This window comes from Manacus candei, unplaced genomic scaffold (genome assembly GCF_025592945.1).
Source record: "Manacus candei isolate 608988 ecotype Guabito, Panama unplaced genomic scaffold, ASM2559294v1 h1tg000018l, whole genome shotgun sequence".
NCBI lineage: Eukaryota > Metazoa > Chordata > Aves > Passeriformes > Pipridae > Manacus > Manacus candei.
The window spans coordinates 13432332-13449358 of NW_026138066.1; the positions used below are offsets into that span (position 1 = coordinate 13432332).

Sequence of the window (17027 nt, forward strand, 5' to 3'; positions counted from 1 at the left end):
GAAGCAAAACCAACTTGTGAGCCCCATGTCAAGGGCTGCAGTTCCAACATCCAGACAGGGTGGGACATATGAAGAAACCAAAATCCAGTACCTTCTCTTCAGATTTCACTATGTGGGTAGTACTATGTGCCTAGACTTACAGGCAGACAACAAAATCACCTGGCTTAACACTGTACATCTGCCCAGTGGTCACAGTTTACATTAAACTCCCATTCTCTAGGTCCAAAACCAAATAGTACTTTCAATCTTGAGTGATATCTTTAACAATTAAGCAACATTAAAAAAAACTCACGTGAAAACAACGGCCCTCACTGTGAGTCTTTTGTTCAGTGGGGTAGGGAAAGGATGGAAATCACAGCCCAGAGACAGTTGATACCTGTCTGACTGCTACAGAAAGCACTGTTTTGACATGGACACTGGTTGTCCATTCATTTCCCACTTTCTCTGGAAACACAGCTCCCCTGCTAAGTTCAGAGTATGTCCTGCCTTGCAAAACAGAGCCTAGACTATGGTTTGTCAGTAATTTCACATGTCACACTTTGTAGTGTATTATTCTAAAACACATATCAAGGCTCTTTAGTTGGCAGCTCTTAACTGATAAAAAAGTCCCTCTTACAGCAGACAATTAAATAGCCAGCAAAAAATCAACTGCTCTTCCAAGACTTTAGGAATCACTGTAACACTGTCAAAGCTGATAAACATCAGGTTTTGAGCAGTTTGCAGGCAACCCTTCTTGAACCTCCCAATAGCAACTATGTCCCTCCCCATGCCAGTTCTCTACACTGGGATGGGGCTGATCCCACCAGAGTCCTCACATGAAACACCACAGTGAGTGGGGAGGAATAGAAAAACAAAACAAACCCAAGTGATTCTGCACAGGCCTCCTCAGCTGCAGGAGGCTGGTTCTTGCTCTAAAGCATTCACAGCTTGCAGGAACTTTGACAACACAGAAAACACTTCTCAAGTCTTGGCCTGTTAAACTAATCAATAATTTTGTATAATATAGGAAACAGAGTTTCCTGCCCCTTCCAAACCATCGTAAAATGGTAGATTACTATTTATCCAAGAAAGCTGACTTGAGAAAAATATTTCTGGAGTTATCTTCATTGCTATAAAACTCCTGAAAGTTTCTGTTCTGCGTTACAGCTATAATGGACTTTTTTGTGTTAATCCTGTAGAAAACGCTCAGCAGATCAAAACAACGGAGCACTGCAGAACACAGTGATTGTGACACCTCTCTGACCTCCACACAGGTATTTTTTCAGCTCTTAACTTTGGCATACAGAGGGAGAGAGATACAGGAACTACTGAGCTTACAAGGATGTGAATAGAAACTGACTCACCACAGTCCTTTGCTTGTTGGGCAGGAAGACTCTAACAATAGGCTTCTGTGGAGACTTGGGGTTATTTCGTGACATATCAGCAGGGTTTTGATAAACTGAAAGGGATGAAGGTGCTACAGAGAGGCTAGAGGAGGAAGATGATGCAACTGTGTCTGTTGAAGCTGAACTGGAGACAGAGAAATCAGTTCCATTCCCCATGGACTCCAGTAACTGCTGTTCTCTCTGCTGTAGAGCATCAAGCTTGCTGGTGTACTCTTCGTAGGCCTGGGGAGGAAGAGCAGCTGTTTTAACCAGGGAGTAGCCTCAGACAAAATCAGAAATCTAAATTCACAACAAACATGAAACAAAACACTTTCTAAACCAGATTTCTCAGGAATATGAACACAGTAGTCTGTTTAAATGTTTCAGGAGGACACAAGGAAGAAACAGCTCTCGATACATTATTTTAAACCTTATGAACCAACAACTAATGTTTTAATAAATTAAATGGATCAATGGATAAAAGAAATTGTAAGTTACAGCTTCAAAGCACCTGCTCTACAGAGTCTAATTCATAACCACTTTAAAAAAAAAGACAGAAATCTTTCACAAATGTTGTCAGCTGTGTTGCTGAATTACTGTGCTCCAGATAAATTCTTCATTCTGTTGGAATGACAGCTAAATACATCTAATGCAATAATTAAGAGAAAGCTCAAATCTGCTTTTTACCATCTATATCTGATAACTCACCTAGCTCACTGTTCACCATCCTCCCTCTCTAGCACTGTCCTTTCATACCAAATAGTACAAAAAACTTCAGTTAGAAAATACCACAGTTTGTTCTGTTTAAGTCATTCATAAACACATAAAAGTGATTCTTTGAAAGAACTTTTTTAACACCTGTGTAAGATCAATTTGATTTTCCACAATTTTATGTAAAACCTAATTACACAGTGACCAACTTTTTTTAACAAACAAAAAAAAAATCAGAATTATTAAATTTTTCCATTAAGTCTTTATTATATGTAGTCAAGTCAAACATTATTGCCAAGACCTATAATACAAACACATAACCAGTATATATTTTTCTTTAAATTTTGTTTCCCACAACTCCGTAACGTGTAAATTTTGATCTGTATCCAAGTATCAGAACAACTCCTTCAGTATAATTTAGTACAGAGTACCTTCAAAAACCTGAATCAGTTAAGTAACATGCTTCACACTACAGATACTGGCTATTGGGCAGTGTTAGCCAAGCACATGTTTAGATCTTTACAGTAAAGAAGAAACAAATATCTGCCAAACCTAACACTTAAGTAGTGGGGAATCTTCTACTTTTCTCTATAGCAAGATCTATACAAAGTTGCATAAATTTTTCAACTATATTTTCAAGTATATTTACATAAAAGAAAGATACCTTTTGGTTCTGTTTTTATTTATCTGCTCTCCTAAAATTTTCTGTGCATAACATATTGCTAATTAAAGTTACAGGAGATCTGAACTGACCAACAAGTGTCTGCAAGGTCTACATGTGGAGAAGAAAAATTCAAATCAAGAGAAAGAATAACCAGCATTCAGTAGTACAGGCACAAGTACTACATTTTACTAGGAATTTATTTCTCTGGATTCTATGTGTAGGGTCACCTAAACCAAACTGGTTTTGTTGAGTGAAAGAGCAGCTGGTCCCTTGCTTTTTATGAAAGTTTAGCATCCTCCCAGGATGAACCTCTGCTCAAAATGTATCATCGACCCCACAATGTTAACAAAGCAAATGATAATTTGACAGTGAGGACTAAGAAAGGAAAAGCATTTTAATGAAGGGTGGTGAAGATCAGTTTAAAATTCTAAATTTTATGGGTTCCATCTTTAATAAATGGACATACATTCAGAAGCTGAAAACTACTTAGTATTTCCTTTAAAAACTGAAGATGTTGGGTATTTCACAAATAGACCCCAAACTCTGAGACTAAAAACCAAAACATTTTCACTCTAGCATCAATTCTACTGTCAAAAGTAAACTGAAAGGTTACCCAACTATAAATAATGGCATTTTTTGGCTGTACAGTAACACAAGTGTGTCTCTTCCACTTCCAGGATCAGCTTTTCATGGAAATTCAAGTAAAAGTTCCATGTGTCAAGAATAATTTTCAGTAAACAAAAATTAAGAAACATAAACTGTTACCATTTCACCAATAGTTTTCTAAATACTTACTTCCTTTTCTCATGAACGTTGCAAAATATTATTTGAACACACGCAACATTACACTGGTTCCGGATACTTGTGGCTTTAGTTCCTTCACAAAATTACACACATCTTTCAAAATACTCAATCCTACAATGTTTACCCTGGCAGCTTGATCTGTCAGTAATGCAAACTCCAAGTCAAATGATTTATCTTAAGAGAATAAACAGTGAGTATGGAAAGCTGGGAGCTGCTGCTGGCTTTGAGTTCTGTACCAGTAACTTCTGCAAAAAGCTCTCCACTTCTTATGAGGACAAAAGCTCTCAGGTATCATACTGTTATTTGGTGTCAAAGCAGAAGATCCCATAGCAAAACATAACAGAACTAGAAATGCATTGGTAGACTTTAAATATATTTTCCTCTTTAAAAAATCCCCACCTCTTTCTATACAGAAGGAGTAACAGTACAGGCAGCAGAAACAGAAGAGCTCCAATAAAATCTCATTTCACAAAAATTAATTACTTTGGAGAAATATTGGTTTCATCTGATGGCCCACATCAATAGACCTCACATAGCTAACAGCACCAAGTCAAGACAGAATTATTCCATGGAGTTAAATTCAAAGAGTACTACAACAGCAAAGCTGACCTATGGCAAGTATTTCTAGCTAAAAGAAAGATGATGTCGCAGCGTTGGCCTGTGTACAAAAGAGACCTGCAGCAGCACAGACACCTTTGCAGACAGACATCAACACCTACACAAACCTTCAAGTCAGTCAAGGCCTTCTGGGTCAACTATGAGGTTTATTTCTGACAGTGTTTTTCAAAAACAAACTAAAAAAATAATTAAAATTAAGTTTGTGCAGCATCTACAGCATGGAAGAGATTAAGATGAACATTCAAAAAGATCACTAAATCAAAGATTTAAAGGCATTTCAGTAGGGTTTATGAAATCTAGACTGCAATCCCATCAGTTTACATATTCTCATTAAGAAGTGAGTAATGTTCTACATAAAACTTAAAACTTGCTTTCAACTTGATACAGAATCACAAGAGGCAAAAAAAAAAAAGAAAAAATGTTAGAAGGTATCCCTGGAAGTCATCTAGTCCAAACACTTGTTCAGCACGGAAATAATTTTTAAGTTTAATCAGGTTGCTCAGGGCCTTGCCAAAGCAAGTTTTGAAAGTCTCAAAGGAGGGAGAGCTCACAGCCTCTGGGCCACCAGCTACAGAGCTCAAAAATCACTCTCATGCCGAATTTTCTCTGATGAAATTCACTTGATGCTGTGACGTTGCCTCTTCCCCTTTTGCTGGGAACGTCTGGAAGGAGGGTGGCCTTCTCCTTAGGTTGAAAGAGCCTGCAGATTCCTCCTGAACCTTCTCTTCTCCATGCTGAACATCCCTCCAGTGCAGCCCCACAAGTATCAAGGAGCTGGGTCCCTCTTCCTGCTGGGCCCAGTGTGCAGTTGGGACCGTGAGGGTGGGTCACTGACAGCTCAGCTGGCTCCCAATTTAGTGTGATTTCCAAAGTTACAGTATTTCACAAAGTTAAGTGAAATACCTGAAAAGCTGAATATTAGATTCAAATTGGCACAACCTGTTGATCTACACATAATTTAATGGCTATCAAAAATAGAACAAAAAGTTAATTTTAATAACATTGCCCATCAGTATATATGCACATCATATAATAGTCTCATACAGGCGAGAATACTCCTGAGACTTCATCTAAGTAAAATGCATAAAGGCCTGATAAGCTGCCAAGTCCAACTAAAGCCTTTCAAGATGGCATGTTTATATACAATATGTATACATGCCAAAATACAACTGCTGTTGTATTCTGCTGTGTATATTCTGCAGCATATATCTGCTGTGTATATTCTGCAGTTGTAACTGTTGCAAATATTCAGGAGCAGCAGCCGCCTAAAAGTTACTTCCCAAATGTTGCAACCTATTGACAAAATAAAAACTGACCTCAGAAGTCAACAGAATTTGAAAGATGTTATACAGATGTGCCAACAAAGTTCTCTTGATAAGATGAGGACAAGGGATTTTCTCAAAAGTATGTGGGTTTTTTTCTTGCATTTCATTTATATTATATTTGAAATTTGCTTTCTTGGGGCATGAGCAGACTATACACTCTAATAACATCATGTAGGGATATGAAAAGCAACAAGTTAACTTTTTTTCCTTAATTAATCTGGGAGAAACCCAAGTAGCAAAATATGATTTCTCCTTCTCTCTGCTCTCTACCACATCTGGTTAGAACGCCAGTCTCGACTCAAGCAGACCAATTGGCTTTACCTTCTCTCTCTCTTCCTCAACCAATTTTAGATAATACACACTGCAAGACTCTTACAAGCCTAAACTACAGGTTCCTGGTCTTTGAAACTGAGACTGTGTTTCTATTTAAAAGATGACTGACCTTTTAGGCTGTTGATTAAACGCAAATCCCACTAACTTAGACGGGAGCTGAAGATAGACAGTAACATACGTCACGATTTCTTCATTTAGTAAGACTCCTAAATCTGTACTTAGTCTAACTTTAGACACTCCAGTTTTGGTCTAACATATTTGAACAGCATCTGTTAGGAGCCTAGTAAAAATCAATCTGAATTTCCCCAGAGGGCCACCAGGTTTCCCAGTGCCTGTATGCAGCGTTAGCATTTTCCTGGAATACCACAGTCTGAGACAACCTGAGATTCATCACTAAGATCTGTTTCAGACTGTATCTGCCTGCTGTTGCAATGAGCATACTTCAGATCAGTGAAGAGGAAATCTTCTTTAATTAACTAATTTGACCTCCTGAGTGGATTCTTCAGATATGCAGGAATAAGGAATTAAATACTCTACTGATGTTCAACAGCCAAACTCCCAAAAACAGCAGCAACAACAACTCTGAACAAAACATGCCCAGGAAAAGAGAAAGCTAGGAAAAAACCAAACAAAAAGTCACAGCAACCATACCCATGATTCTCATTTTAAATTGCTTCCAAGAGTATGAGTAGGAAAGAGCATGATTCCTTCAAGACAAAGCTGACCGAGCTTATTTTGACACCACTATCATTCTATGCATTTGTATATGGTTTTATTTTGTGTGGAGTCCAAATGAAAAACAAAACAAAAACACACACACAAAACACGCAAAACAAACAAACAAACAACAACCAAGAGACCTCTCAGCTTACTCTTGGACCATTACCTGGAGTAACCTACAGGTCCAGGATGCAACCTCACACCACACAAAAAACTATTTGCATGCAAATGGGTCAATACTGTTCGATTGAGTTCTCACAGGTGAGTGTTCGTAGGTAATACTGTACACATGACTGAGGCAAAAAGGGCACACAATGCAATTGGAAATTTTAAGTAGGTACAGCCTCCCTGAACAGTCATTAAGAGTCTACAAAGGTTAATAAATCTGATTAAGTCATTTATGCATGATCCCTCCTTCTAAGTTTGAGCTGGCTGCTTTTGGTCAGTCTGGATCTGTACAATCCATTTCAATCTGCACACAGCATTTTTTGCCAATGTACAAGTCTTTACTCTCCTTTCCCTAACTCAGGTTATCCTTTTCATCAGTGTTTTGTTGGTAGAAACAAAAGAAATACAAATTTTGACCAACATTAAGAACACGCAACTGGGTATTTTAATCACTTTTCCTAAGTGAATCCCAGGTTTTCCCAATATCACAATAGCAGCCTTCTTTGCAGTAAAGATTTCCAATATTTACAACGCTTAGACAAACCCTTAAGAAAAGGGTTTTTCCATGGTGAGTCATAAACTGTGTATTTTGAGAAACAGCACTTCAAGGACTGATATAACGCACTAAGAAATTATGTGGGAAGACAAAAATCATTGATGTTTTCAGCTGCTGAGATACAGTGCTTCCAAAAGTGTGGTAAAACCTACTCAGAAACTCCTGCAGCCTCTTTTCCAGAAGAAAATAAAAATGCTATTAATGATATTTCTATATCTACTGAGTCAAGAAGTTACTTCCAATATTTGGAGCACCTCTCCTATGAAGACAGGTTGAGAGAGCTGGGGTTCCTCAGTCTGGAAAAGGCTCCAGGGAGACCTTACAGCACCTTCCAGTACCTAAAGGAAGCCTACAGGACAGTTGGAGAGGGAACTTTTTACAAGGGTATGCAGTTAAGAACTAGGATTATCCAAGAAAGAAATTTAGCTACAAGCCATTTTTGGATTTTAATACAGTCTTTGTTTGCTAGATTTATTATTTCTTCCAGACAGGACAAACAGAAAAGTTTTTCTTACAATCATATTAGAGAACATAAACAAGATTGCCAAACCTATTAGTAATTATAACAATTAGAAGAAAATTGTGTGGTTAATGACGAATGTTCTTTCTTCTGCTCATTTTGTTTCCTACCCATGTACTTTGCAGACACATTCAGAAGTCTCTCAGCTTTGTTATCTTTCCTCAGCCCCTATTTTCCTGTCCTGGGAGGACCAAGACAAGGGACTCATTGCCCCCCAGCTTCACACTACATTTTCCACCCCTAGGCAGCTGCACACAAAGTCACCTGCCCAGGCTTGCAGGCTCTGCTCTCTCCCCCTGCTCCACAGTCACCTTTTTAAGACCATCACTGAGGAGTGATGGATCAAGGCAGGGAGATAGCCCTGAATCTGAGTACTCCTGCTTGCAGGAATAATTAAATATATGTTGAACTCAACATAGCACATGTCAATCACTTTCAATATTTCAATAAAACCATTCCTCTTTTATAGTCAGTTGATGAAACCTGAAATGATGGCTGCAACAACAGCTGTCAGTTTTAAAGTTCTTTTGATGTAAAATGCATTGACACCCTCTCCTGAATTTAAAAAAAAAAAGATCTGGGGGAAAAAAAGAATTTTGTCTTTTCACTCTAAGATGAGCACAGAAACAAAAGCTTCTATTTCTTGAGCAACTGTAACTAAGGCATAAATTCCTTTTTATTTTTAAATGAGGTGTATGTGTTATATTCCATGTACAAATAATTTTACTATACCCTTTGAATGCCCAATTTTCAGAATTATTTTCTTGTTGAATTCTTCAGCTTTCCCATGAGCTTCTGTTCCCCCGGCCCCTTCCTTTCACTTTTAATTGAAAAGCAATTTTGTTGCCAGGTTGAACCACAACTTTACTTGATAGGCCTACAGAGGTAGCTCCAACACAAGGTCAGGAGCCAGTGTACAGGGTGCTGCAAGTTCTCTGAACATGAGCACTTAGATGTGTAAGAAATGAAGGATGTAAAAGCCAGACAGGAGTATAAAAGAACCAAACAAACCCTCTGGTACTGAAACTCCATGCACTAGAAGATGGATGGATAGCTGTCAAACTTGTCACAAGCACACAAAAACCCATGGTTTTGCAGAAAGCATTACAATAAAACTAGAAGTTTGCAACAGTGAAAGGCAGCATGGATGAAAGCAAAAGTGTTCATCTGCAGGTATGTACCTAGCAATTAGCTTTGGCTAATTCCAATTTTTGCCAAAAGAAGAAGACAATATGCTTGCTGATAGCATTCAAGAGATGAGCAACTGTCACAATTTACACAAGTCCTTAAGAGTTGCTCACACGTTATGGGAGATGCAGAGAGATCAGAGCAGCAGCAGGACTTTAAAATCAATATCAATACAGGATGATGGAGGGTGAAGAGATTGAGAGCAATCCTGCAGCACAGGTACTGGTGGATGACAAGTTGGACGTGAACTGGCAAAGGGCACTCATGGCCCAGAAAGTCAACCTGGGCTGCATGAAAAGAAGCAGGTCGAGGGAGGTGATTTTGCCCTTCTACTCTGCTCTTGTGAGATCCCACCTGGAGTGCTGCGTCCAGCTCTGGGGGCCCAACACAGGGACACAGCCTGTGGGAGTAGGTCCAGAGGAGGGTCATGAAGATGATCAGAGGGCTGAAGCACCTCTCCCATGAAGAAAGGCTGAGAGAGCTGGGGCTGTTCAGCCTGGAGGAGAAAACCCTCTACCAAGACCTAATTAATAATTAAAGGACCTTTTGATACTTAAAGGGACTCTATATGAAAGAGGGGGACAGACTTTTTAGCAGGGCCTGTTGCAACAGGACAAGAGGTGATGGTTTTAAACTAAAAGAGGGTAGATTCAGACTAGACATAAGGAAGAAAACTCTTACAATGAGGGTGGTAGAACACTGGCACAGGTTGCCCAGAGAGGTGGTGGATGCCCCATCCTCGGAAACATTCAAGGCCAAGATGGATGGGACTCTGAGCAACCTGATCTAGTTGAAGATGTTCCTGTTCATTGCAGGGGGATTTGAACTGGATGACCTTTAAAGGCCCCTTCCAATCCAAACCATTCTATGAATCTGAGGAAACAAAGGGAAGGGTGATGCAGTTCAAGTTACACACCAGCAAAATTACCCATACAGGTTCTGGGTAAAAGCAGGGCACACACTACAGTCAGAAACAAGTCTGGCAAAACAAAAAAAATACAGAGACCAGATGAGGATGGGCAGAGCATAAGCACCTCCCCTAGTCTTTAAACGTTACCTTCCTGTTTAAGGACTTTGGTGAGAGTACACAGACCATAGCACCAAGACCTAGACACAGACTAGACATAAAAGCTTAAGGGGAAAGAGGTTCCTCCATGGAAGTCACAGGCCTGATATCTCACAGTAGCTCTGTACATGAGAAGTTTGCTATTTCTAACAGATGTGAGATAGACAAGTTATCTACTGAACCACTTAAACTTTGTATGTGTATTCTACAGCCTCTCCTGTTCTTTTTCTTCATATTTCCTTAGTTCTGCATTTCCTAGGGGCAAACACAAACATATTCTTTCACACATAATCACACTACAATCAGAGCTTTTTACATACAGCTTTGTCCCTCTATGCTGCAACCAGAGTTTTTCTGACAGGTGAAGGAACACACTAAGTCAGACATTAGCTGTAGCAGTGACAGGTTAGATTCAGATAAACTGCTGCAAAGGAAATGCTGATAATAGAAAGCAATCCCTGTCTTGACCAAGGCAAAAGCAGCCAAAAAGGTGGAAAAGGCACAGAAAGGACACATTAGACAACTGTTGCTGGGATGAAATGAAAAGTCAAGGGTACAGAGTAATCTTGCTTCTGACTGTATCTGGCACTCAGTAATCTACTTCTTTTTCTTTCTTTCTTTCTTTCACACTAGTTCTACCACAGGAAATCTACACACTAAACAAATTACAGGTCTGCAGCATTTAATCCTGTTCACTTTGATAAATCCATCTAAGGATGATCTAATCTATGCTAATGACCATCCAAATAGAAGTTCCACTCCTCTCTCACACTTGGCTAAAAGCTGCAAGTTCTTCCCCTTCCCTAACCTCAAGCACAGCTTTGCAGCTCACTGGACTTCATCATCATCAAGTTCAATCTACTAACTGGATGGCAAACTAATCCAGCAAAACCAGAAAATTATCCTTTCCTTAGTGATTGGGAGTGGCTCAGTCACTGCCAGTACTGCAGGCACCTGAACAGAGGAAGTGGAGGGGCCTCACACCAAAGAGCTGGTAAGAACAAGGCTTTTCATTTCAACTATGATGGGCTCTTTTCACAGGACTCACTGTCTCATGGGATAACAACTGAAAAAGCAGAATGTCAGCCACTTTCACCTTCCTCCCCATGGCTCCCTACTCAGTACCAGCACCACTTGTCACAAGACCTGCTCCACGATCCAGCAGAACTCACTGCAGCAGAGGAACATCCTGCTCTGCCTCACAGGGCTTCCCCACCACGCTGATGAGCCAGAGTTGCAGTTTCAGACCAGTGGCACATGGATCCATTGAACTTGCAAATCTACTTTAAGCTTCATGGTTTATGGTCACCAACTATTTTCAGACTTACCATACCATTTATGCTGCTGTAATCATCTCCCAGTACATATTTATGACTGCAAATGCCCTCTCCCCTATCAGTGACCTACAAAACCATTATAGAGCTTCCAGTGTTGAATCTCAGTTTTAATTTAGACACAAGCAAGTGACAAATGGCTGCAATGAACCGACAATTTCACTACCTGTAGTCCAGACTTACTACAGACTAAAGCTCACTATTACTGCAATTTGATACCCGATCTTATGAATCCCACATACACGTGGCAATAATAAATCCAAACACATGGAACAAACTGGTTCATGTGAAAACAGAGGTGTGCTTATATGTAGCACTGAGTGGTTAAAATAGTGATTAGCAGTGATTCAGTACTCCCATTTCACATTAGCAGTAAGTAAAGCAGCTGGGGAGGGCCTCACTTGACCTTAACTGTTAAGGACGTAATGTCAACATTTGTACAATCAAGCTAGTGCCCTGCTCTGACATATTAAGATAAAAGCTAGAAGTACCTCAAATAATGAGATCTTTATTTTTAATTATCCAGTACCTTCAGGCAGCAATTACAAAGACTACAAAAGAAATCTGGTTGACCTTCAGTTATTCCAATACTTGAGAGAAGTAATAAAAGGGCAGGTTTGAAGGAAGGGATGTCCATTCAATTCCTAACAGAGGTAACTTTTGCATACAGTTCTTTAAGCTCTTAATGGCCCTACATCAACACAACTTGTGCATCTAGAATGATGAAAGAATACAGACATTTAATTTGTAGTTAGCTTACAAATTAAACACGGCTTAAAAATATTACTCCACACACAATTTTACGTATTTAAGAAGTTCCCTTCTAGTAACAGAAATTTTTGGATTATACATGATCATTTTTCAAAGGGAAAAAAGTGAAGTCAACTGCTTTAAAGGCAAAGTTACTCTTCTGAAATGTTTTCATGTGTATGTGTATATATTTGCTTTTAACAGAGTATGACTTTATTATACACACACAGTCTTCTCCTCCCTGACCCCAAAAAGGATGCTCTATATTTTAGTTGCACCAATATAATTATTAGACCACATCACTGATCTTCCCCTACTGATGTGTATCAGGAATCTCATACAGTTCCTCTCTATCTCCAAGAAAAGAGTTAAGTTTGTAATACACAAGAAAAATATTCTCTTTTACTACAGGTATTCTCAGTTTTAACATAAGATGCTTCATATAAGATTAAGATAACATACCATTAATTGAACCACGTAAACTTACCTCTAAATATATCGATGGTGGGTTATGCTCTCCTCCAAATTTGTCTAGCAGTGCCTCTATATGTTCTTGAGTCAATTTAATCATCTGTTTGATATTCCACACCTAAAATAGAAAATTAAGTTTTTTAATCATCAAAAGGACCCTGCAGAATCTGTCCTAAAACAAACAACCAACAAAACATTTTCCTGATATTTAATAAGTCCATAATAAAAATTTTAGTTATCAATAAAGGAGTGCAAAAGGCTATCCTGTTCATCCAGTGTCAGTAATAGCGTGCTTCTGAGATAAAAAGAGAAAAATCAAATTTGGGTTTAAAACTCAGGACCTCATTGAATAAACAACTTCTAAGAACGGTTTATTTCTCTTGTTTATCAAGATCATATTAGGTATTTTCCTTGCAAGACTTTGCAACCCAATTTCTACAGTACCACAAAGTTTAGCAAAGGAGTTTTTCTATCAAACCTCAATAATATGTATGAACAACACTCACAAAACCCAGACCTAGTGTTCCATTTACATGGGAATAGGATGTTTTGATCTTAAAGAGTACCTTTTACACCTTGACTTCTGTACTCAGTCTACCCTGCAAGTTACAGACCTTGGACACAATCTGGAAAACACATTTACCTCTAGTGCACAGCGACAACTTAGGGCGTTGTACTGTGAAGCAACTTATGTTGCTACTGATTCTGCACAACCTGAAAGAGTTAACTTTAGCACCTGTAGACTACTGTAGGTGAACAGCATTATGAATTCAAATTTATATCTAAAAAAGCAGCAAAGCACAAACCCAAACCTTTAAAGCAAGAATGCTACACTGATGTAAGAGGCTACTTGAGTCCAAGCAAATTCAGAAATTTATAGCTGAGCACAAGGGAGGAAGAAAGGAGAATCACTCTTCATCTGTACTGTTTTTAGACTACCTATCAGAAAAAATTATTCTATCAGTTTTCAGATCTAGGATGGAAGAAATGAAGGCAATATAAACAGTGCTTCTTCCAAAGGTAGTTCAAAGACTCCCATGGCCTTTTTCAGTTTAACTCTTTTCTACTTCCCCAATTAAAATATATACAGCCTCAAGACCAGGTCTGGATGTACAAACTGTGACAACCCACCTCTTAAAAAAGAAAATAAAAAGCAAATAACTTCATTTTCTAAAGTAGGCACCACCAATAGGATGTAATCCAAGTTGGATCAAAACAAGTTTTATTACTTAAATTTAGAAGTTCATGAATAAACGCCCTCTAAAATACTGAAACTGCATTTTGCACACCACCTTATTTCCCCATCCTAATTCTATATATCAGTTATCTGCAGCAATTTCCTGGAGGAAACTAATGATTGATTCACTTCTAGACCAATTTTTAGAACAGCTACCAGAACAATGATTTCATCAAGAAGCTGCAGTTGAGCAAAAATAGTTTGCTCAGGAACAAGCAAACCAAACTATAAAGAGTGAGGAGTATGGGGGGACACCAAAGAGTGTGCTACTCAAGTATTCTGTACACAAATTCTCTTGAGGCAACTGTGGAAGTCAACCTGCTTCTCAACTTGCAATCAATTTATCATGTTGAAGCTGAGACTGCCAACCAGCAGCAAAAAGAAGCATTTCTGCGTTTTGCTAGTTTTTCCCAAGATGGCAAGGGCTAGTTGGTGAAAAGAACAAGCTTGAATCAATTAACCATTTCAATTAACCTGTTCAATATAAGGGTGTCAATACATTAGGATGTTTACTTCCCATGTAACTGGCAATATGCTGTTAACCTGGGTGTGTACACTGAAAACTCCTGGCAATCTTAGGAATCGTCTCATGATTATCTTCAGAAAGAGGTTTATTAGTACTTAGTGAAACTCCTTTTATTTGGTCACTCTGGCAATTTTACCCAGCAAAGGTTTTCCTCAACATCTGCTGTATCACATCAACAACTTACTCCACTTAAACGCCTGGCAATGGGGAGGGTGAGGAGGGAACATTCTTCACTGACAAAGTAATACAGAATTGCAGAAGGATTGAGGTTGGAAGGGAACTCTGGAGATCATCTGGTCCAAACCCCTCCTCAAACAGGCTGCCCAGGACCATGTCCAGACGGTTTTTGAATATCTCCAAGGATGGAGGCTCCACAGCCTACCTGAGCAACCTGTGCCAGTGTTCAGTCAAGCTCACAATAAAAACATCTCCTGATGTTCAGAAGGAACCTCCCATTTCTGTTTGTGTCCACTGCCCCTGGCCCTGTCACTGGGCACTGCTGAAGACAGCCTGGCTCCATTTTCCATTCACCAGCCCTTAATCATCTTCATGGCTCTTCACCGGACTCCCTCTTATGTCTCTCTTGTATTGGGAAGTGTCCCAAACTGGACACAGCACTTGGGGTGAGGCCTCACTAGTGCCAAGCAAGAATGAGCCCCTGCCAAATGAGTTTCCAAATACTTTTTTTTTTCTTTAAGATTGATAATGAGTAACTCCCTTCCTTGTATGTTATTTTCTATTTTGTGTCCATAACCACAACCTTGCTCCCCTCTTCTCTTACAGTGAAGATACCAAACAACAAATATAACTGAGCAACACCAACATGCACAATGGAAGTAAATTATTTAGGAGATGCTGGCAAGAGATCAAACAGCATTTAACAAGGGCAGACATCTTCCTCCAAAGTTCGTATCATGACAAGTGCAAACACTGAGTGACTATTTTAGGTCACCCCACGAGGCTGTGGCTGCCCCATCCCTGACAATGTTCAAGGCTTTGAGCAACCTGGTCTAGTGGAAGGTGTCCCTGCCCATGCCTGGGAGGTTGGAACTAGATCTTCAAGATCCCTTCCAACCCAAACCAATCTGCAATTCTATGATTGAAGAAAAAACCCTTAAGCTTACTGTCAGCTGCCAGGCTACAGTAAAAATATCTTCACCTGAAGAAGCTGAAATTGAAGTCTAATGGAAGACAAAATTTCTCAGAGGAACCAAAAACATTTCCCTGAATTACCTACTATACATCTGTGCAGTAAACCAAGAGCCTTTCCACAAGTGAATCTTACAGGCAAACTTCACATTTCTATAATCTTAGAAAGGCTTCTCACACAGTTAAAAGTACACTGAAGGCAGAAGGAAATTTATCAAAGTCAACCATAGCAACAAATAATTACTTGTTGCACACAGGAATGGAAAAGCTATTTTGTGTCCCATATTCATCAAAAGTCTTCTGACAAGATGAGAAAACTTTCACAAATCTAGTAGTGACTAGCATATTCTACTCCTAACCAAGTATGCACAAGAACACATATGCCATGACAAAATTTCCAAGCTTCACAATTCCCTTTTAAGTGGCAACCCTTACTTAACTTTACTTAAAGAGAACTTACCTTCTGGCTTTCTACATCAGGGAATAAGTCACAGGTTTTTTGTGAACCAGAGCAACCCTTAAGCAGCTAGCTCCTTGAGAATCAACCCGTGTGCAGGTCTATTGCATCCCACTATGCAGGATCTATGCCTACTTCAACTCATTTGAAGGAACTCAAGTCTTTTCCTAACTAGAACTCAGAACAAGTGACCTCACCTGACTCGAAGAAGTCTGTCTCTGCCCACCACAGTACACGCAGCTTCTGCCTCACAAAATCTACACCACACCTGTTGCACTGACACAGCCAGCAGAGCCAGCAACTTCAGCCTGTCTTTCCTCCTTGCAGACTTGCTTGTTCAGACAACTCAGCTAAGTTTGCATCATGTGCACAGCCCAGCCTTACCAACCTCGAGCCAAGATATATCCCTATCTCTGCTGTGGAAAAAACCCTGAAACACTAGGTTCTTAAGAATGACATCTCTGGAATTCAGCAGCATTCACACACATATAAGTTTCTTCAAACTGCCCAGATAAAATCTAAATGTACAAAAATCGCCTAGCAGGTGTCTCATTCCCCATAAGCACATACATTCCAGGAAAGCAGCAAAGAACTACCTAACAACAGACAGCAAAAAATGACACATGGAATCCTTTTATCAATCGGTTCTGGACCAAAGAGCTTGTTCCTACACAACAGAATAAAACCAAGTTTTTAAAGATTAAAGTAATCCCTTTATCCACTCTTTATTCACACTTTCTTTAGAAGTAAAAGAAAACTGCAGAAGCCTGATGGTTATTAAGAAAGAACAGACCTATTTTTTCTTACTCTTACGGGCGCTCCACTGCATTTATGAAGCTCCACACCTGTAGGAAACCGTAAACCCACGACTGCCAAGTATCTTACAGAAACACAAAAATCCATGCCAGCCTAAGAGACAGTTGCTACAAATCTTAATGCATTCTGAAGGAAATCTGCAGTGCATCTAGTACTGTCCACATGCAAGAACGGTCCCTTTCCATGGGAAACGGCACAGGGACGTGAGACACTTTGTTTCATTGTAGTTCCACGAAAAAGTAATGAATCC

General features: G+C 39.4%; 1 protein-coding gene across 2 annotated transcripts in view; it reads right to left on the reverse strand.

Moving 5' to 3' along the window:
• BRAF (B-Raf proto-oncogene, serine/threonine kinase) overlaps positions 1 to 17027 on the reverse strand; it is an 86677-nt gene that overhangs the window by 57919 nt on the left and 11731 nt on the right. For both annotated transcript variants that reach the window (XM_051784755.1, XM_051784754.1), the window contains exons 2-3: positions 12609 to 12710; positions 1344 to 1607 (exon numbers count right to left, since the gene is read on the reverse strand). In XM_051784755.1, coding sequence (XP_051640715.1) covers positions 1344 to 1607; positions 12609 to 12710 — 366 coding nt within the window. The remainder of the gene's footprint in view (positions 1 to 1343; positions 1608 to 12608; positions 12711 to 17027) is intronic.